The following is a 21,524-nucleotide window of genomic DNA, read 5'->3' on the forward strand; positions in this document are numbered from 1 at the left end:
ACATGGGCTCAGTAGATGGTGAATAACTGCCAATTTAGGGTGAATCTCAGAAATACAGGAAAGGGGCTTCCAAAGAGTATAGACAACACACATGCATCCACACTAAGGTCCCCCTACACATCCCTGCACCCCGCAAAGTCACACGCAAACTGCCAAGCAGAGCTCCAGAGCATGGCAAGGTGCCTCCATGCCCACCAAGAAACAGCCCACCTCCATCCAGTATGGGAAACAGAACTTAGTACCAGAAACGGGACACATTGATGGAAGGAGTCAGTTGAGAGCATGGGGGACCCAGGAGCCAGCAATGCCCTAAGACCCAACTGCCCCTAGGCTGGGGGACCCAGACCTGTCTGAGAAGTGGCTGCACCAGACTCACCTGAGATGGAGGAGGGGACACCCTGAATTCTCCCCCTTCTGCCCCATCTCCTTTGCAAAGACTGACCCCTAAAGGAAGCCAAGGAACTTGGAGTCTGGGTGTGTCTGTGGGACACCAGGAATGGCTGCAAGGCTGACAAGCACAACAGGACAACCTGTCTTGAACACAATGTAACGTCTTGGTCCAAGTACTGAGCAAAGTCCATCTAGCACTGGTGGTGTGGAGGATGGACGGGAGAATTACTGTGGTGTTATTAAGCTGATGCAGAAGGGTCCTGGAATTTTCCTGAATGCAACTTGGAAATCGTGCATATACACCCATTTAGTATGTGTTTATTTCCCAAACACCTGCTACCTGGTTCTTTAGCTTTTAGTTGTCTCTCAATTACAAGTGGTATACAGAATTTTTTTAAATGCATTAGGAAATGAATTATCTGGCACTATTATCAGATTTCTTGTTTAGTGACAAGAAATCCTGACCACCCCATTAGAATTTAAAGGTCTTAAAATTTTCACTAGAAATAGTTGAAGTATTTAGCAGAATGTTCTTGAAGAAAACCCCAAATTAAGCTGAAGTAGTTGAAAATGCACTAATGAAGTTTAAAAAAAGAAGAAAATCTCCCATGTGGTTAATCCAGGATCCTCTGCCTCTCAACTGGGACCTAATTTTCAAGCTCCGTATGTAAAGCGTACTCAAAGTCACACAAAAGGGGATTCTGGACAATTATTTTATTGACAAGTAACCACAGCAGCTTGTCCCGGGAAGCTCAGGACGGGACGCGGGCCTTGCCGAGCCTCTTCTTGATGAAGTGGGACACCAGCCGCTGCGGCCTCTGCTGGTACTCGGCCAGCAGGTCGTGAGGACTGCTGATCTGGTCCCCTTGCAAGCGGTCCAAGTAGGCGACACACACCACGGCGGCTGCACAGAGCAAAGAGCAAATGGAGGCAAAGCGCCCATCCCTGCCAGAGACGGCATGAAGGACCAGCGTGCGCGTGGGGAGCACTCTGCCATCCCTCAGGATGGCAGGGGCGGTGCAGGGGCAGTGGGCAGGTGCTTAGAGGGGCAGGTGCTGGGTCCCCGTGCTCCGAAGGTTCCTCCCTCTCTGACACTGCCCTGCCCATCTGTCTCATTTTCTTCTTGCCTTCTCTTCCAAAAGAAATTCCCGAGCCAATTCCAGGACCAGCTCGGGGCCGCCTTATACTGCCTTGAAAGGCACGTTTTGGCTCATGTGACCCAGATGCGGGAACTCAGGAAGGCAGAGTTGGCCTTGAAGGGGGGCCAGCAACCTAGGGGTGGACTCACCATGATTCAGAAAGCCAAAGAGCTAGGAAAGCCACATTCCTTACAGGGCTGGTGGCAATCTCCCTGGGCAGCGACCCTGGCCTAGCTGGGATGGTCTTTTTAATGATCTTTCTTACCCCACATAGCAGCATGGGGAGTCACTGCACAGACACTGAGAATGGCGCATTTTGCTGTGTGACAATCAAAGGACACTGAGCCCAGGAGTGCAGGGATGCCATCTCTGTCAGGAACTGATGTGGGGGCAGGGTAGGCAGAAGCCAGAAACTGGTATTGGGGTGCCCTGGGAGGAGGGGCCCTGGTGAGGGGCTCCAGGCTGAGCCAGCAGAGCAGAGAGGGACGGGGAGGGGTAATGAGGGCAACGGTGCCACCTACCTCGCAGACCACAGGCCCGGCACATGGCCGCAAACGCCAAGGACTCCATCTCGATGTTGCGGACACCGGCAGCGTAGGCCGCCTGCAGGTACGCCTGCTTGTCCTTCTCCGTGTAGGAGCAGAGAGCACCGTCCAGTCGGGCTTGCCCTGAAGCACACATGGAGACATAAGAACCACATGCACACAGTAAGCTCCTACTGCACACTGGCACCATGCTACCCACTGGGACACAAGGGACCCATCCAGGTCCTGCCTCTGTCCATTCAAACGGGCTGTCACAAGCACTGCAGAAGAGCTGCAACAGACAGCAGCCGGCATGTGCAAACCGCAGCGCACGGCGGGGAAGCAGCGTCGAGGGATGGTGCCTCCTGGCACGCGTGGGCTCACCTTCATAGAAGTCCAAGGTGCACATGGTGTTTCCCACAACCGTGGGAAACTCGCTGAGCTCCACAGAACACTGCATCAGCTCCAGCACCAGCTGCTCGTCCAGGTCTGTGCTCCGGACGACCGGCTTCCCCAGGACAATCTGCTCAAACTGTGGCTTGAAGCAGGCATCCAATGCCTGCCGGGTTATGACCACAGAGCCCGGCTCCAGACCTGAAGACAGAAGCAGATGTCCAAACGATGCAGGGCTGACTGCGAGCACACAGCAAAGCACGTGGAGAAAAGAAAATGATCCACTAACTCAGCAAAACACTGAAGCATCCGGTATTGTTCTAGAGAAACACAGCGATCCATTTTCCCACTAAAAGTGATTTTCAGGCTATAAAAGTAATCCACACGTGATCACTGTGGACACTGCAGAAGGGAAAAGCAGGGAGAAGGAAACAGAAGTTGCCAGGAGCCTCCCATCCTCTGGTCCGTGTTTGTGTCTTCCAGCTGATGCTCTTTGCACTGCCAACTGCCATATGAGTCACCACGACATGCTCAATTGCTCCCAGTTTTGTACCTTTTTATTATTTAAGACTTCAAGCAAATACTTGAAAAGGAAACAAGTAAAAAGCAGACTAGACCAGTACAATGAACTCTCACGCACCCCAAGCACAGCACAGCAATAACCGACTCCTGCACAGCCCGCGTTGCCTCTAGGGTTGATGCACTATTTAGTTCCAGTTCATCTGTTTTCTCTGCATGTCTTCCTGGAGTATGTTCATGCTTGTAGGGACATTATTCTGCTCCTTATTCTTTTGTCTTATAATTTACATGGAATTAGACTATTATTCTGAATGTTTGTGTCCTCCTTTCTGAAATCCTAGCCCCCAAGTGGTGGTATCAGGAGGTGGGGACTCGGGAGGTGATCAGGCCACAAGAGTAGAGCCCTTACGAATGGGATTTAGTGCCCTTACGGAAGAGGTCCCAGAGAGACCTTCGTCCCTTCTGCCACATGAGGACACAGCCAGGAAGCTGGCCTTTGCCAGCCACCAAATCTGCTAAGACTGGATTTTGGACTTTCAGCCTCCAGACTGTGAGAAACAAATTCCTGTTATTTACAAGCCACCCAGCCTATAGTACTTTCGTTTAGCAGCCGAAATAAAGATACCCAAAATACTTTCCTCATACTTGTTTGAATGCAAAATTGCTTTTAATAAATCTACAGGAAGGAACAAGAAGTCAAATGATCTTTTCTAGAGCTCTCAAGTCAGTTATTTTTGCAAAATATTAAAAAAACATGGCTGACTGCCAAGACCTTCCGGCTGCTGTGTTGCTTCACGCCCGTGTTTTTCTGAACTTCCTCTCTCCCTGGCTGCTCCCAGCCCTGTTCTGGGAAATGCAGAGCCTCTAAGTAGCTCCTCCCAGCACTGAGGCTGGGGCTGGAGGAAAGCTTGGCCAAGGCCTTGGTGAATTCACAGGGCCTGAGTGTCCACGGCCCTTGGGATTCCAATGTCACCATCACACTGGGACATGCAGACCCCTCCAGCACTGGTTCCTAGTCTCACTGGGTCCCCTGCACCTTCCTAGTTGGCTCTCCTGAAATCCTCCTGAAGTTCTGCTGACATAGCCCAGATCTTGCAGCTGCTAGTCCCTACCCATTCATATTTTTGGATTTGTGGGGATAGAGATTCACATTTTTCTATCAGTGGGGTCCAGGAGTATTGGGGTTTGCTCTCTAATAACTCTTTCCATCTTTATGGGGCAATTTAGGGAGACTCAAAATCTACACTACTCCCTCCAGAATTCTCTCGGATCATTGATTTTAAAACTCTCTCCAGGCCAGACATGGAGCCTCATGCCAGTAATCCTAGTACTCTGGGAGGCCAGGGTGGGAGGATCACCTTGAAGTCAGGAGTTCAAGACCAGCCTAAACAAGAGTGAGACCCCATCTCTACTAAAAATAGAAAATATAGCCGGGCATGGTAGCGCATACCTGTAGTCCCAGCTACTTGAGAGGCTGAGGCAAGAGGATCTACTTGAGCCCAGGAATTTGAGGTTGCTGTGAGCTAGGCTGATACTACAGAACTCTACCCCGGGTGACAGAACAAAACTTTGTCTTAAAAAAAAAAAAAATTCCTCCATTGGAAGAACTCAAAAAGGATTTTCTAGAGCTCCTGGCAGACCTAGGCATGACATGCACAGCTGTAAGTATCTGCTTGGTAGCAATAGAGACTGAGTCTGCAAGTCAGCTCACGGCCATTGGTATGTTTTCCTGAGAACAACTTCTTTAAACTTGGAATTATGTCCATGCAAACACAGATATTACACATTAATCTCTTTATATGACAAAAAGAAAAAAATAAGACAATGTATTCAGAAGATTTATTGTCTAAAGCAAATCCCCTTTCAAAGTCAAAACACCTAAATTCTAGAATTACCATAAATCCAGGACAGAACAGGCCTAGACAGTCAGAAACAAATGCACACGGGCCTGGCCAATAGCATCAAGGCTGAGCCTGCTGGGGGCAAACGCAGGCTTCGTCCATTAGCTCCCAGAGTCTCGGTGGGAGTAAGAGTTGCCGCAAGCCAGTTGTGACCAGAAAAGCTAGCACGGAGTTGGGACCTCAGAGAGCAAGGCAATTTATTTAAAACAAAGTTGCCTGATAGACTTCTGCTTACAAGTCAACTATTTTTTAGCATTTTGTTTTCTCGTGAAATCCTATTTTTTTGCCATCTTTGTGTTTTAAAGCACACGCTGAGGACTGGAAAACTTTGAGCGAATGTAAGCACACTTATCTTAGTTTTGTATTCCGCCTCTCTCTTCCCGCCCGTCATTTTCCCCGCAGGTTTTCTCATAAGGTGCTCCAAATCCTTGCAGGCACAAGGAGGAGGAGAAGCGAGCAAAGGCAAGGAGAGAACAGAGGAGAAGCGGGATTAGGAAGAATGAAAAGAGAGAGCCGAGCGAACGGAAGGCGCTGCGTGCACAGCCCCGAAAGGGTGGGCGGCCGGGGCTTCCTGCTCTAGGCTGCAAGCCGGAGGACAGGCTGCCAAAAGTAAACAAGCAAGCTTCCTTCCACCCTCCTGTTGAAAAGCTTTCCTTGAACAAAGCCAGGGAAGGAACTCTTCGTCCCAATCCCACCAAGGTGGAGCCGCCTCAGGGGCCACCGGCCGTCAGGCACTCACCGACCTTACCTATGCCCCCGGAAGTGCCAATGCGGAAGACGGTGACGTCGGAGCACCTGGCGTGGTGCAGCAGCTTGATGAGCTCGTGTAGCATGATGGAGATGGAAGGAACGCCCATACCATGCTGGAACCAGGGAGAAACACCAACGTTAAGCCAAGGCGGTGCCTTTGTCAGTATTCTGACTGGTTGCTTCACTCTAATATGCCCATCGCGGTGGCAATGGAAGATGAAATTTGAGACATAAATTTAAAAACTACTAACACTTGGGAAGCTTAAAAGCGTGCACAAAGGTGTCATAGACAAGACCCCATCTGACCCATACAACTTGTCACATAGGTAGCAGCTGAGGAGCCCGAGGTCTAGCAGGGAGGCAGCAGCCCGCCGCTGCTGGGTAACAACAGCTCCTCTGGCACTTTAAGCCCTGCATAACCGCCAGCCCCACCCCCCTTCCCCACACACACTGGGTAGAGTCCTATCTCTTCACTTTTGTCCTACACTCTCTGCTTCATCCAGACTAAGTAAGTGGCCGGCCTTTAGCCCACTGCACATGGAACACCCTGCTGTCCCTATACTCTGCCTGCGCCTCTGCCTCTTCTCAGGGTCTCTGCACACCGCCCCCTCCGGCCCTCCCCTTCGAAGGCCCTCCCCGTGTCGCGTCTTCTACGACACCCCTCCCCGGGATGCCCTCAGCACTTGGCAGGTGCTTTGCCTGGCAGAGTCCTATGGTAGAGGTGTCCCTTTTAGAATGTGTCATGGTGTCTTACACACTGGACGTGCTTCCACAGACTATCAGTAACTCAACGTCGTCTTGGCTCCCTGATGTGTTCTGGGCGGTTGAGGTTACTAGAGGTGTTGGCTGACACACATCTCATGGTGGGGGGCAGGAGGGGGGGCAGTATCCTTTCCTAACTCTGTAGCTCTTCGTTTATATTGCTGCCGGCAAAGGAAATCGAAACCCAGAAAATGAGAAGACTTATTTGGTAGAACACTGAACACTTCTGTGTTCACTTTCATTGCTAAATCAAAATTTGTTATGAAATAGCTCACTCACTGTGAGCTGACACAGGAAATTTGAGGCCTGGTACTTGTCTGGGGCTCTCCTACTGCCCTGGTCCAGGAAGGACACGCCCTCCTGTGTCTCCGTTAGGCCCTGGGCACTCTCACCTGCCACCTTCACACTGTGTAGACAGCTGTATTTGCATTTGTGCACTTAGTTGCCCTTGGAGTCTGAGCCTCGAGGGCAGAACCCTGGGTCCTATTCATCTCTGCACCCCAGCTGCCGTGGGCTCACCTTGCTCCCAGCCATTTACAGTAAACAAGTGTTGGGGGAACAGCTGTCTGTGTGTGCCGAGGGGTGGGGCGCAGGGGCTGGCAGAGCCTAGAGACAGCCCAAGTGCTGGGCAGGTACTCACACTGATGGACAGCACCGGTCCTACTTTATACATGGCGTAGCGGTCAGTCCCTGCACAGATGTTGGGATAGTCCATGCCTGGGCGGTCAAGGCCCAGCTCTGCACCAATGTACTTGATGAAGCTTTTCATCCGGGTTGGGCTTCCACCAACACACACAAACTGCAACCAGAGAACAGAGACTCCTTCAGTGCACTGTGGATAGCAGGGGTCCTCAAAATGACCCACAATATCAGCATCACATGGCAACTTGCTAGAAATACAAGTTCACTGGCCTCATCCAAACCTACTATCTCAAAGAGGCCCAGATATCTGGTTTAATGAGCCTTCCTGGTGAGTGTTCAGTAGGGTTGGGCACTTCGCAGCCCAGAGGTGCAAGGCAGTCAGCTCCACGAACTCAGGAATCTAGACTCTAGCTCTCTTCTGAGAAGGTAATTCCAGGTCCCATGCATACGCAGCCTCCCTCCATCCTGTGGAAGGCAGCTCAGGGTACTGGAGAGAACCTGGGTTTGAAACAAGACGGTGTGGCTCCTCACTGTGTGACCAGGGTCCCACGCTGGGGCTGCCTCTCACCTGGTCATTTGAGTGCCAAATGGCCAATGCTTAGAAAGAGCCAGAGGCCTAGTGGACACTCGGGAAGTTGTACTTATTGTGCACGAGTCTCTCTCCGAGAAGTAAAAACTTTAATTTTTGGCGCACCTTGAAGAAAATTTTTTGTTTTGTCAAAAAAAAAGGTAAATAAGTTTTAAACAGTTTGAAGATAAAAAAATGAATTATTATTTTCTAAACATGAAAAGAAAATTCCATAGCCTGGAATAGCAATCATTATGGATTAACATTAATGGGAGGGGTGGATATTTAATAAATGAAGAGCACATGGAAAGTTGTACACGATTTGAAACCAACACTACCAAAGAATACAATAGCTGATGGGACATACGGCTATCATTGAATTATGATCCCATGTGGCAGCAATGGATTCTAGGGTCCTATTATATTTTGATTTTCAATTCCATGTTAGTTCTTTGCCCATGGGGATTAGACTTTTTAAAGTTCTTTGTTAACCTAAATCAAAACTGAAGGATTTAAGACATTGTAGGGCAAATGGACTGGAAGCTGCTTACAGCAAAAAAAAAGCCATTAAAGACAATTAACTAAACAGAATATCAATATGCATCTTGACTTACAAACAGAAGCAATACAATTACACTTTTTTACTGTCCTTTGTCCCTGGGAAATGTTTATATGTCCTACTTCTCTCTTCCTGTATATAGGAAATATATACAGTCACAGAACATTGTTTGGGTCAACAATGAACCACATATGTGATGCTCCTATAGGATTATAATACTGTGTTTTTACTTTACTTTTCTATGTTTAGACATGTTTAGATACAATACTTACAGATATCTTACCACTGCCTCCAGTATTCAGCACAGTAACATGCTATGCAGATTGAGGTCTAGGACCACTAGGTTATAACACCTAGGTTTGCAAAGTACACTCTGAGATTTTACACAAGGATGAAATCGCCCCAGGATACATTTCTCAGAATGTATCCTCAAACGATGCATGACTGTATCAAATTTGTAAGAGATGAATTAGGGAACAATATGGCAATACTTAGAATAGTTTTCTTTTATGTGCTAGCTCACATACTTACAAAGTAACAATTTGCAAAACTTTGACAAGCATATAACTTCATGAAGGTGTCAGCTGCCCCCCCCAAGCACCTGTGAGGAAGTCTACCTGTATCATTTAGGAAGAGGCTGAGCTTAAGACAAGTTCTGAGAGTTAGAAGCCTGCCTCTTACCTTCACATCTCCAAACATAGCTGGGAAATCATGTGTGCCAGTGCTGAGATTCAAATGATAGAGGATATCTTCTTTCATTGTTGCTATATTTGGATTTGAAAGTTGGACGAGGCAGTCACTGTTAAAAAACGAGAAAGGGGAAGGTTTATAGAACACCAGTGCCCAGTGGCCGACAGTATCACAGGAGTGCTCTGTCAGCAAGATGTGAGCCGCAGCGTGGGGAAGGGCACAGCCAGACCCCTGGGGTACGACACCCCACTCTCTGAGTTCCCTATCCTCTCCCCTCTGTTCTCCTCCTCCTCCTTCCTCTTAATCCCTCTTTGCTCCCAGGGCTTCTCTTTGGAGGGGAATTGGAAGAACTCAGAAGAGCCCACAAAAGTACAAAGAAAATGTTAAATCTACCCATACCATGAGGAGAGCCGGTTGCTTCCAGTCAGGTTCATTCAATATGTAAACTTGACTTATTTTAAAACTACTATTATGTTCACCTTAGGAAACAAGGACAGAAATTTGAAAGAAAAAAAAAATCACCTCGCATTCTACCACCCAGAGATAACCTTTCCAATCTGCACTCCTTCAGTTTCGGTTTCCTGCCTTGTTGCACGAGCTATCACTTCTCCAGTATGATGACCAGGAAGAGTGACAAGATAAGACATCTGTTCATCTTGCTTTTTATCAGAGTGGCTACTAGAAAACAATGTGTGGCTCATACCACCTTTCTGTTGGACAGCTCTCTGCTAGTCTAAAACAGAGGTCAGCAAGCTTTTTATCATAAAAGGCTAGATAGCAAGTATGCTTGGCTCTGCACACTGCATGGTTTCTGCTACTTCTAAAGTCTGCCGTAACTGTATGAAAGAAACCACAAATAAGTGAGTGTGGTAGCATTCCAATAAAACCTTACTTACAAAACTGATGTCCCAGATCTACATGATTCCATCTCCAGCCTGCCAAAGTCCCTTAGAAACAACTTCAAACACAGTTCCCTCAATAGTGTACGCTTTCTGATTCCCAGAGACCGGCATGCTCACCCACAGGAAACTGAGGCAGATGTGGATCCCTGATCTCAGAGCAATTGGGCCTTCGTTTCTTTCCTTCTGAGTCTGACTTTCCACCCAGAACCCACTGATCATGTGCCCTCCTTAATCTAACTCATGAGAAAGTAAAACATAAAGCAAGAGAGCAGGGACTCGGCTGCCTGTGATGTGTAAACACTGTTATGTAAAGGGCTGCTCCCCACACTCCCCACCCCGAGATCTCATCTATTCTCCCTCCGTCTCCAGACAATGCTCATCACACCTTGTAACACTGACTTACATGATTAATGTAACAACCACAATCGTCTCCGTTAGCAGAAATTCCTAGAGGCCATGACCATGTCTTATTTATCTCTGAATTCTCCAAAACACACAGCAGACATGTCAAACAAGGTTAAGATGGCCCGTCCCTATTTGATACATTTTACCATTTATTTTATCTATTTCCTGTTTCTACCTGGCATTTGGCACCAAAAGCAGACACCCAGGCTCCAGACACTGAGAACTCCAGCTTCTCCCTCTGCCTACATCTAAATCCTTCTTTCTTCCATGTTTCTCAAATTTCCCCTCTTGTCCATTCCTCTCAAGTAGTGTCCTGAACATTTCTAAAAGGCTTGTAGAGGAAAGATAAGTACAAAAAGATTCAAAGAGAGAGAGAGAGAGAGATCTTTTTATAAAGGGAGTGTGGGGCTAGTTGACTCTCATGGCTAAGTGCTAAGAGATTTCAGAGACCTTGGACTGATCAACTGTCAGCAGTGATCATTGGTGGCATGCCAACCAAGCACAGAGACTTTGCTGACTACACCCAAAAGATTTGTAATCTTGTGCAGGAAGGCAGGCAGCCAGCTGCGGTACAGAGCCACGCCCATCTGCCCCTCGACCCACCTCTTCAGATGGGGGTGTGGCTCTCCAGACTCAGGGTTAATCTTACTCTGCCTTGGGGCAGGGAGGCCATTTTTCAAGGGTCCAAATCCAGAAGTATGTGTGGTTAGGACCATCTCTGGACTTTTTGAGTGTAGAGAAAACAAACTCAAAGTGCTTTCCCCATTTGCTCACTCAGCAACAAGCAACACACAAGACCTCTGAGACCTTAACACTGGGGCTCTTATCAATAAAAAAAAAAAAAAAAAAAAGACCTCTGAGACAGAATGTTGGTGGGGCCTTCTCCCCACCACCAAGCGTGCAGTCTCTTCTACAGCAGACACAAGCTGGGTGTCCCCAACACAATTCTGACACTATCTACCTGGAGACAGTGTCAGAGCCCAGATGTTGAGGGCTCAGTCCCACCAGACTGCCCCCTTCAGACACCAGTTGCAAGTCTAGGCCTCAAGAACTTCTGACTGACCAGCTTCAAGTTGGGGTTCTCACAACCCACTTTTTGATTAGTTTGGTCAAGAGGCTCAGAGCTGAGGGAACGCGTTTACTGCAAAGGGTATTACAAAGGCTACAGATGAAGAGATGCACTGGGCAAGGTCGGGGGAGAGGCGTGGAGTTCCATGCCCTCCCCAGGCCCATCACCCTCCAGGATCCTCCCATGTTCAGCTATCCAAAGCTCTCCAAACCGGGCCCTCTTGGGTTTTTACATAGGCATGGTTGATTAAATAATTGACCATTGGTTATTAACTTAATCTTCAGCCTCTCACTGCTCCAAGGAGGTTAGGAGTGAGACTGAAAGTCCCAGCCCTCTAATCCTGCCTTGTCTTTTGGGTGACCAGCCCCCATCCTGAAGCCACTCAGAAGCTGCCGGCCACGGTCAATCATTAGCATACTGAAAGGCATCACTGTGAAGATTCTAAGGAGTTGTATACCAAGAAACAGGTCTAACACCTGTTATATATATTTTTTACTATATATATATATATATATATGTGTGTGTGTGTGTATATATATATACATATATATATATAATATATTCATATATATTTTACAATACCACACTTTCCCAGAAAGCCTTTTTGATCTCTAGGCCAATCTGAAATTCTGACAATCATAACACTCTGTAGCATTTTAAGCTTTTTTAATGACAATTACATTTAATGTAATTAAGGTTCCTAGTCTCGTTCAGGATGTTCTGGGTGTACAGAGTACAAAATAAAAGAACTGGCATGCTTTAAAATATCAAAACAGGATGTGATGAAGACAACTATGTCACATATTTCGAAATAGAAAAAAAATTATTTTCTTCTCAATTCCAGGAAAAGAAGGAGAAGGAAATAGGATATAACCATAAAGATCAGCAATAACTTTAAAATATGTAAATGTGAACTGGAACATCCTCCAACTTATTTTTTAAAGAATTTTTAAAATAACAATTCAGAGACATATCACTTTGAAAAGCATTTCTCTAGTCTATACACAATTTCCAGTGACTTTATTTTGCTTTATTCTGTCACTTTATTCATTTAACAAATATTCGCTGAGCACCTACTATGTAAAAGAAATGTGTGAGATGACAATGAATGAAAACTGGCTTCCGATTCCTGGAGTTTATCAGCAGCAAAGAGAAAACACTGCCAATCATTATGTAAACCAGGCCACTCTGCTTAGGACAGGTACTCATGGGGACAAGAAGAGAATGAGAAGGGGGAGATGCTGGTCCCAAGAAAAGAGGGAGGGCCCCAGGAAACATCAGCTGAATCTAACGCCAGCCAAGCCCCTGCGCTGCATCCGGGGAACACAACGACTAGTGAGATATGGTTCCACTCAAGGAAGGAGTCAACTTTTGGGGTAGATAGAAATAAAATTATTACTAGCCAGCACATATGAATTTATTTAATGCAACCATAGTATAAACTAGGGACTATCATTAATACCTTTTTTTGTGGGGGGATAGGGACAAGAGTTTTGCTTTGTTGCCCTGGCTAGAGGCGTTATCATAGCTTGCTGCAACGTCAGACAGCTGGGCTCAAGCAATCTTCCTGCCTCAGCCTCCCGAGTATGTGGGACTACAGGCACACACCACCATGTCCAGCTAATTTTTCTATTTTTAGTAGAGATAGGGTCTCGCTCTTGCTCTTGCTCAGGCTGGTCTCGAACTCCTGAGCTCAAGCTATTCTCCCACGTTGGCCTCCCAGAGTGCTAGGATTACAGGCCTGAGCCACCGTGCCTGTCCAATTCCATTTTAAAGGTTCAAGATCACATCTTTAGTAAGAGGCTGCACCCATTAGCTCCTAACCTCTGCAGCTGACTGCCTCTTAGCAGGTGGAACATGACAAGCAAATAGTTGACAATAAAATGATGGAGGACAAAATAGCTACTGAACAGAGGGAAGGAGAGGAGAGAGGACGTCCTCAGTGAGTTGCTGGGCATTTGATGCGTGCCGGCCTGCCTTCTCCAGCCTGCAGGTCGCAGACCATCTGACTTCTGAGCCTGCTGGGTTGCTGATGCCTCTGGGCCTCAGTTTCTGTCACAGGAATCAAATGTGTACATATAGGACTAGTTCTTAGAAAAGTGTTGGCACAAAGTATGCCAAAAAAACCCAACCCAACCCAAGCCAGCGCGGCAGGGGACGGAGCCTTACTTGTGGCTTCCAAGTTCCTCTTCTCCAGCTCGTGCAGCCGCCATTCTCTCCTCGGAGGCAGGACCCTGCGGGCAAACAGCACACGGAATGGAGTGAACCCACCAGCAGGAAGCAAGCTGTGTGCCGCCCCACTGACATGCACAGTCAGCGCCATGAAGTGGGGTGCTTTACACATTCGTGATGTGTGCGAAGCAGGTACGGGTGTGTGTTTGTATGTGCATGCGGTGTGTTTAGAGGGTTGCTAATTTCAAAGAGGAGATGGCAAAAATGTGGCAAAGGCACAAATGGACGGGCACCTCACACTTGTATAGAGAACCTGACCCCACCTCCTGGTTTCCCAGCCCAGCAATAGGACTTCATGGACTCTCAGACCACACCTCTCCTTCTGGAATCTTAACCTTCCTTTTCCAGCTTTCAAGGACAGCTGGGGAGCGGGAGGGATCAGGTCAAATGTGGGGTAAGGGCACTCGGTCAAGAGGGACCAACAAGGAGGGAGAGGGGCTTGAGGCTGATGTGAATAAGCCCCCCACACACCCCCACCCCCACCTGCACTGCAAAGCCCGGTGACAGGAGAAGCTGCATACACGTGACCACAGTCATCTTAATACATCTCAGTAATCAGGAAAGCCCAAGCCCGCTGCTCTGCATGAAGAAGGGCAGGGTTTTGCAGAACACTTTGGAGGGGGGCGAGGCTCACATTTTGAACTTGGTTAATAAAGCAAGGAATCCTGAGCTCGCTGCACCTGCCAGGCCGCCAGCTCCCTGTGCAGACTTGCAGGGTGGGCAGGACCCATTGCAGAGATGAGGGAAGTGAAGCACTGGGCTTCCAGAATGATCCGAGGCTCGAGAAGACATCAGAAATCTACCAAGCAGAGCCACTTTCCCGAGGACAGGCCTGTTACTTTCATAGGGCGGTTCTGACCCTTGTGTCTCACCTGTCATTTGTCAACCCGCTAAGACCTGAAAGGTCCCTTTTTGGAGAATGGAATTTATAACTGTTATTACCATAATATACTGGGCATTTTCAGTAAATACTGAAGGCCATAGTTGGGAGTGCAGCAAAACTTTTCCCGCAGTTGCTGCTTTGTCTCCCTACATCTGCCTTTTATTTTCCCTTAGCTTTTGTAAAACACTTCAGCTAAGCAGAGGCAAGGAAGAGAGTGAGTTCAAAAGAAGTACCACCTCTCGCCCTGTACCACCAGGGGCCAAGTCCACACACTGAGGGGACAAACCTTTATGAACGGGAGGAGGCACTGCCAAGCCAGCTATCCCCATGTGCCTGTGGAGGGCCACGGGGAGGGCTGGAGGTAGCACGGGCAGTGGTTCCCCTAGTGCCTTCGGGAAGGGTCCTGGGCACAGGTGTCTGGACATGACTTCAGGCCTTCAGTGGATGACGGCATCCACCGAGCAGATTACAGGCACCCAGCTCTGCATGAGTCTGGTTCCCTTGGAACCAGGAAACACAACACCAAGGGCACCATCAACAGTGCCCCTCAGTCTTATAGCCCTGGCTCCCCTCTCTGGGGCCCCACCTCTCCCAGCCAAGTCACAGTCATCTGGGGGGGGAGGGGCACTGCATACTCTGGCCAGCCTCCACCCTCCTTACGGAGCTCTTGCTTCTCCACTGAGGGAAGAACAGGGTGTAGGGCAGACAGAGTCCTGGTCCCGAGCCCAGTTTCTGTGGGGCAGGCACATTCCCCCGTAAAAGCAGCCCCTCTGTGAGAGCAGCCCCTCATGCACCCACACACACACTCTGCACCCTCCAGCTGCTATTCTTGTTCTTGCCGAGGGGCGGCTGGCCTTGCAGAGTAAGGGTATTTCTAAGCTCGCTTGCTCTTCCTTCCTCTGAACCAGACAAACCAAGGCCCGCTGAGCAGAGAAACCAGTTCCCTTGCTCAGGCCCTCTGCTGGCTGCTTTCTGGGTAGGTTCCCACCAGCCCGGCTCCCCGTTTCCCCCAATAATGATAGTACCTGAGGCTCTCCCCTCCTGGGTGCAAGCTTCCCAAAGACTAACTTAGCTCCACCCCCCAGCCCTGCACTCCCTGAGGCTCTATTTAAACCACCCATGTATGGTAGCCAAAGTTGCAGACTTTAGCAATGCTACCAACTAAATAAATAACTTAGGTCTCAAGCAGGTTTACCTGGGGCATCGGGGTTTACCTGGGTAGACCTGGCATAATTCTCAGAGACACATTCCACTATCCTAAGGATGTGAACATGGAGGATAAATTATATAGTGGCCCCACCCATCCACCCACTGACAGGTCAAAGACGGGAGGAGGTAAGAGAAGAAAACCTAGTCTCCCCTTAGACCAGGTGAAGCCTTACAGGGTGGGAGCCTTGAGCCAACTCACCTGGTGGGTCTCCCCCTACTCTCCAGTTCCTCGGGGCACCTGTGAGTGGTGGAAAGAGGCCCTAGTGCTGATTAAGTAGGCTAACAACAATTGAGTGACGCGGTACTACCTTTGCATTTCAAAAGCAGCTTTCAAGTGAAAAAAAAATAGTGAATAAAGCTGCATTCTTGTTTTTCAACCTTCAGAGTTTGCCCCCCACAGTTTAGTTTAGAGAACAGGCAGAGAGAAGGGGTTCTGGGACCCAGTCGGGGTCACTGCTTAAGGCCCAGACAAAAGGCCTCATTACCCCTTTTCTGCCTCTGGAAGAAACGCCTTTGGGAGTTCCCCCAGCCCACCCCGCCCCCAGGACAAAGCTGGAAAGGGTCTGGCTCTGCAAGCTGAGGACGTGTGAGGATCATTTCCAAGCACTGCCTTTTGTTCAGCTTAACTTTGCCCGTTGCTTTAATCTAGTAGAGGCTATTCATAGAATCTTAAGGAATATTTCTGACATTTGCTTTTAAATTGTTTTACCAAATTATACTTATTGTGCATCCAGGACATTTTTCCTCCAACAGATAATATATATAGTTTATTTCCTAATGAGACATTTGATTTTACAAAATGGACTTCCAGCCTCACCACTATCCCTGATCTAACCCTGATGTACTCTACCACTTCCTGTTTTCTGCTTGGCTGAGAAAAGCCAGCTTGCCAAACACTGTCACCAAATTAGCCCACCGCAGCCATTGTTCACCACAGGAAAGGTGCCATTTGATCCTGCTCTCTCCAGCAATCATTGTAACTTCAATAACAGATGAATTCTGATGCTCACCTGGGTGCTTTCAGTAACAGAAATGGCACTGTGAACTAAAATCCTCACCCCCCCCCCACCAGCTGACTGAATGGACCCCCCAAGTGGCCAAAGGAATATTCTAGGGGAAAGTTGCCTGCCGGGAGGAGGGAGGTCAGACATGCCTTATGCCCCCCTCCCTTCTTGGAGACTTCCTTTGTAACCCATTAACAGGCCTAAGGGTATGCAAGACAAACCTGCAGGCCCTCAATTTGCAACAAATGGTGGCTTATCTCTGGTAAACAGTTTATGTTAAAACATTCCAGGTCTTTAGACAAAGCATCATGTCTTTAGCCAATTACAATCTAAATGAGATGGCCCTCCTTTTTGGGCCAAACCAATGTATGCCTCCCACACATTGATTGATGGCTTTACCTGTAACCCTTGTCTCTAAAATGTATAAAAACCAAACTGTAACCCAGCCACAGTGAGTCCACTTGCCCAAGGCCTCTTGGCAGTGGCTCTGGGTCATGGTCCTCAAATTTGGCTCAGAATAAATATCTTTAAAATTATTTTGCAGACTTTGGCTTTTTTTCCGTTGACAGCATTAAATGTCTGTAAGATACAAGAAAGTGCTAGGCATTACCACCGTGTTTCTGCAGAGATTAGAATCAGTCTAGTGTAAAAGCATCTCCTCTGATATGTATGATCTAGAGAGATGAGAAGGCCCCAGGACACTGAGAAGCTAATTCAGTGTGTGCAACAAACCCAGCAAGCCAGGCGATAACTCCATGTCAGGGCGGCCAAGTAAAGGTGCAAACCGGACCTGGGAGGTTTATTGACTTCAGCCAGGAAGGAGGGAGCAGAAAAGAAGAAAGAATGCAAACCCTGGGTTCTTAATGATCGTTGAGTAGGAATCAGCCTGGAAAGCATGCCGTGAGGAAAGGACCCAGAACAGGAGCAACAGTGTTAACAAAGGCGAGGAGACAGGCCCCACGTGAGACAGCCCAGGCAGCACTGAGTATAGAGAGATCAACAGTTCAGTGTGGGCAGCTGCATCTATGCGTGCCCTCGTGGTTATGTGTCCTAATAGAAATCTTAAACATCATCCTGGAGGTGACTGGGGGCCCCTGAAAGATTTCAAACAGGAAATGACAAAGACTTGCATGATAGATCCATGTGAAAAGGTCCAGAATAAGCTACTATGGCATAAAAATTATTATTTTTTTTATTTTGGCATATTATGGGGGTACAATATAAAAAATTATTTTGAGCTGAAGGCATTTGAGTTTCTGAAACCCCTCGTCTCCCTAAAAGCAAAACCTCCCAAATCCTAAACTCAACTGTCATGGGAGCAACTCGAATCTCTTCTAGGAACGAAGTCCACACCACACTCAGACATTGCCACAAAGCTTTCCTTCTTGGGGCTGACTAAACTGTGGGACAAAGCTGCCTCGGTTTCCAGCTGGGATTAGACAGGGAAGGACGAAGTTCACTAGGCCAGGGGCTGTGGTTGGACGTTTCACAGGAGGCACCATGGTTCTTGCGCAGGCCTGGTGGGCATCGCCCCGTGGGGAACTGCAGTCTGAGCATCATCACAAAGCAGACTGAAAACAGAAGAGAAGCCTGGCCACAAGGGGCAGCTGAGAACTAGGGCCAAGGGCAAAGCCCAGGAATCAACAATTAAGAGAAGCCCAGGACCAAGACCACAGAGGGACAGAGTCCTGTCACCACGGGGCACTAATTTTACAAATTGGATTTAATTAGAGATCAGCACTGGGATATCTAGAGGTCCTAAGAGTATCTGTGCCCTTTCCTGAGATGAGAACATTCCAGACCATGTCTCCAAAGCCCTAGCCAACTCCCCAGGAGGGAATTTGACCCTGACTGGAGCTGATTTCAGGAAACAGTTCTCCTGACATTGTACCACAATGCTCTCACACTACACAGAGGGACTAAATTCAGTTTCTCCAAGACAAGTCTTCTCTCACCTTTCTAGGAAGCCAGTTTCACCTGGCCTGCGGGTTCTGCCTCCAGGAAAATTCTGAACCTCCCTCTCTGGCTCCACAGGGAGGAACCTTTGCTGTGAGTACCTGGGGCTCCCCTACCCACTGCCAGATCCAGCTTACAAAAAAACAAAACAAAACAACAACAACAAAAAAAAATCATTGATTTTTTAAGTTTTAGTTTTGTTTTTTCTTTTTTCTTTTCTTTTCTTTTTTTTTTTTTAGTTTTAACCCATTAAACAAAAATCCATTTGTTAGAGTACTTGTGTAAAAAACTTAGTGTGTAAACTAAACATTTAGAACTGATCCTTTCTCTTGCTCAAAAATTCCTGTGTAAGGGGGCCTGGCGAGTCACACCTACAAATGATAAAATCTCACTAAACAAGTTTTGTTAACCCAATATGTTGTGATTTACTTTCCAACCCAATTCTGGTATAGCATCACCTGACAGACGACCCTTATCTTAACTGCTTTCTGCCACTCCTGGTCTTTTAGACAAAGCCTAACTCTTTCAGCCAATTGTCAACTAAAGAGTCCCAAAACCCACCTGTGACTTGTAAAACCCCACTTTGAGATGTCTGGCCTTTTCAGGCCAAACCAATGTATGCCTTCCATGTATTGATTTATGACTTTACCTGTAACCCCTGCCTCCCTGAAATGTATAAAATCAAACTGCAACCCAGCCACAGGGAGTCCACTTGCTCAACGTTTCTTGGGCGTGGCTCCAGGTCATGGTCCTCAAATTTGGCTCAGAATAACCCTCTTTAAACTATTTTACAGAATTTGGCTTTTCTGTGGACAACCTAATACTTATTTGAACGAACATATTTCAAAAGCAAATGTGTGTGTGTAAGAGAGACAGAGACTGAGACAGAAGAAGAGGAAGAGTAATGTCTGGTGTTATCGTTAGGGAGTTGGAAAGCCTGGAAGTTTCACTTTCTGTTTTGGCGTGGTTTTTAAAAATAAGTTTGCATTAATTTTATGATCAGTAAAGACAACAAAAGTTAACTTTGACAAAAAGCCCATGTAAAGAAAAACTAATTTATCCTTTTTAACTAAAATGTCCATTAGTGATGGAACCAAAACTATAATTTGTGCCCAATAAACTTGTGCTGAATTAATGAAGTCTGCAGTAATGAGGCTTATTTGGAGAATGGAAGGTCAGTGTGGCCCCTGAAAAAGGAAAGGAAATAATGTAAGATTGGCAGAGAAGTGGGGGAGGTTTGCACAAATTGAAAGGGGGCAATGGCACCCTGGGAATGGCTGAGAAGGGCTTTTAAAAACTCAGATTAAGACACACTTTCTATTTAAGAAAGTCGCAAAGTTTCGTTTTTCTTAAATCCAACGTTACAGCAAATGAATGGAACCAATGGTCTTTTTCACCCTTAAGATATGTGGAGGCGAGAAATGAGCCCAGCAGAGGCCAGGACTGTGGGGGAAGGGAAGGAGGAGACGGAGACCCGGACAGGAGAGTTCAGATAGGTCGTTCGGAAGCCGGAAAGTTGCTTCCATTGCCTTTTTCTGCTCCGGATTTTAGAAGGAGTTTCCCAGAAACTCACCGCCCTCCTCGGCGGCGGGCGTGGCAGGTCGGGTGGAAGCTGCCAGCAGTCACTGCGTGCGACCTGGAGTCACCTTCCTGGCTGCATCCGGAAGGGAGAGACCCGCCGACAGCCCCGGGCTGTGGCCCCTGCCTTGTCTGGGCACTGCCAGGTCTAAGGACTTTAAAAGGATGTTGAGGGGACCCACTCCCCCTGCAGAGTCCGTTGGTGCCATGCAACACGTAACACTGAAGTCTATCCGCTGCGCTGCCGGACCCTGCCAGTATTTACGCGGTGACATTGTGCTGCACGTTGAACCATGTGTACTCCAATCCGTGTGAACTCCGAAGGTTCGAGTAACAATCATTTCTACAAAATCGGACGTTATTCCCCCTCCCCATTAAAAGGCGGGTGGGGACAAAACATCACTTCGTAACCGAAGGCACCAGCTCCTTGCTCTTCTGGGGCGCCCAGCACAGTTGTGGGGCTCGTCGTACTCGCGTCCCGCCTGGGCTCGGGCTGCCTCCGCCCCGGGACTCTGCCTGCCGTGGGGGCTCTGCCTCCGCCCGGGGGTTCTGCCTCCGCCCGGGGGCTCTGCCTGCCGTGGGGGCTCTGCCTCCGCCCGGGACTCTGCCTGCCGTGGGGGCTCTGCCTCCGCCCGGGGACTCTGCCTGCGCCCGGGGCTCTGCCTGCCGTGGGGGCTCTGCCTGCGCCCGGGGGCTCTGCCTGCGCCCGGGGGCTCTGCCTGCGCCCGGGGGCTCTGCCGGCCCCGGGGGCTCTGCCTGCGCCCGGGGGCTCTGCCTGCCCCGGGGGCTCTGCCTGCGCCCGGGGGCTCTGCCGGCCCCGGGGGCTCTGCCTGCGCCCGGGGGCTCTGCCTGCCCCGGGGGCTCTGCCTCCGCCCGCGACCCCCGCCCCGAACGGCACTCTCGCGCGCGGCCGTCCGGGCGGGGCAGAGGCCGGCAGGGCTGAACTCGAAGAAGCACTTGCTCCCCGTGCGCCCTCCTGCGCCTCCTGCCCTGCGGCTGCTCTGCAGCCGGGAGGGACGCGACACCGGTCGCCTTACCTAGAGGCAAGTGGGAACATCACCAGGACAGGGGACGAGCGAGCATCCTACCAAGAGAGGCCGACAGCAGAACCCGGGTCGAGGACAACTCACCGCGCGGCCTGCACGGCGACCCGCTACACCTGCTGCGCGATCCTGGCACAGCGACGCTGGCGACAAAGACCTCGCTCCAGGAGGATGAAGCCTCGCTCCCCGAAGGCTCGCGGACCGTGGGGAGAGCGGCTGTTGGCAGGACCACTGAAGGAGGGAACGACCAGCAAGGTGAATCTCAGAACAGAGCCAGTGTGCGCCCTGTCCCGCCGCCGTCGCCCGCTGAGCTGGCCCGGCGGTCACCGCCCGGCTCCAGCCCCGCCTCCCGCGGTGGCCAGCGCACTCAGCGGACTCATCGGACCGGACCGCGCCCAGGGACAGG

General features: G+C 49.0%; 1 protein-coding gene across 1 annotated transcript; it reads right to left on the bottom strand.

The window, feature by feature from the left end:
- Positions 1-1,089: 1,089 nt before the first annotated feature.
- UPP1 (uridine phosphorylase 1) lies at positions 1,090-21,323 on the bottom strand. The gene is made up of 8 exons (XM_012735978.2): positions 21,206-21,323; positions 13,383-13,447; positions 8,829-8,946; positions 7,019-7,177; positions 5,615-5,729; positions 2,438-2,647; positions 2,051-2,197; positions 1,090-1,294 (listed from the first exon to the last, which is right to left on the bottom strand). Exons 2-8 carry the CDS (start codon positions 13,424-13,426, stop codon positions 1,143-1,145), a joined length of 945 nt encoding a protein of 314 aa, XP_012591432.1. The 5' UTR covers positions 13,427-13,447; positions 21,206-21,323; the 3' UTR covers positions 1,090-1,142.
- Between the last annotated feature and the right edge of the window lie 201 nt (positions 21,324-21,524).

Source organism: Microcebus murinus, chromosome 9 (genome assembly GCF_040939455.1).
Source record: "Microcebus murinus isolate Inina chromosome 9, M.murinus_Inina_mat1.0, whole genome shotgun sequence".
Classification (NCBI taxonomy): domain Eukaryota; kingdom Metazoa; phylum Chordata; class Mammalia; order Primates; family Cheirogaleidae; genus Microcebus; species Microcebus murinus.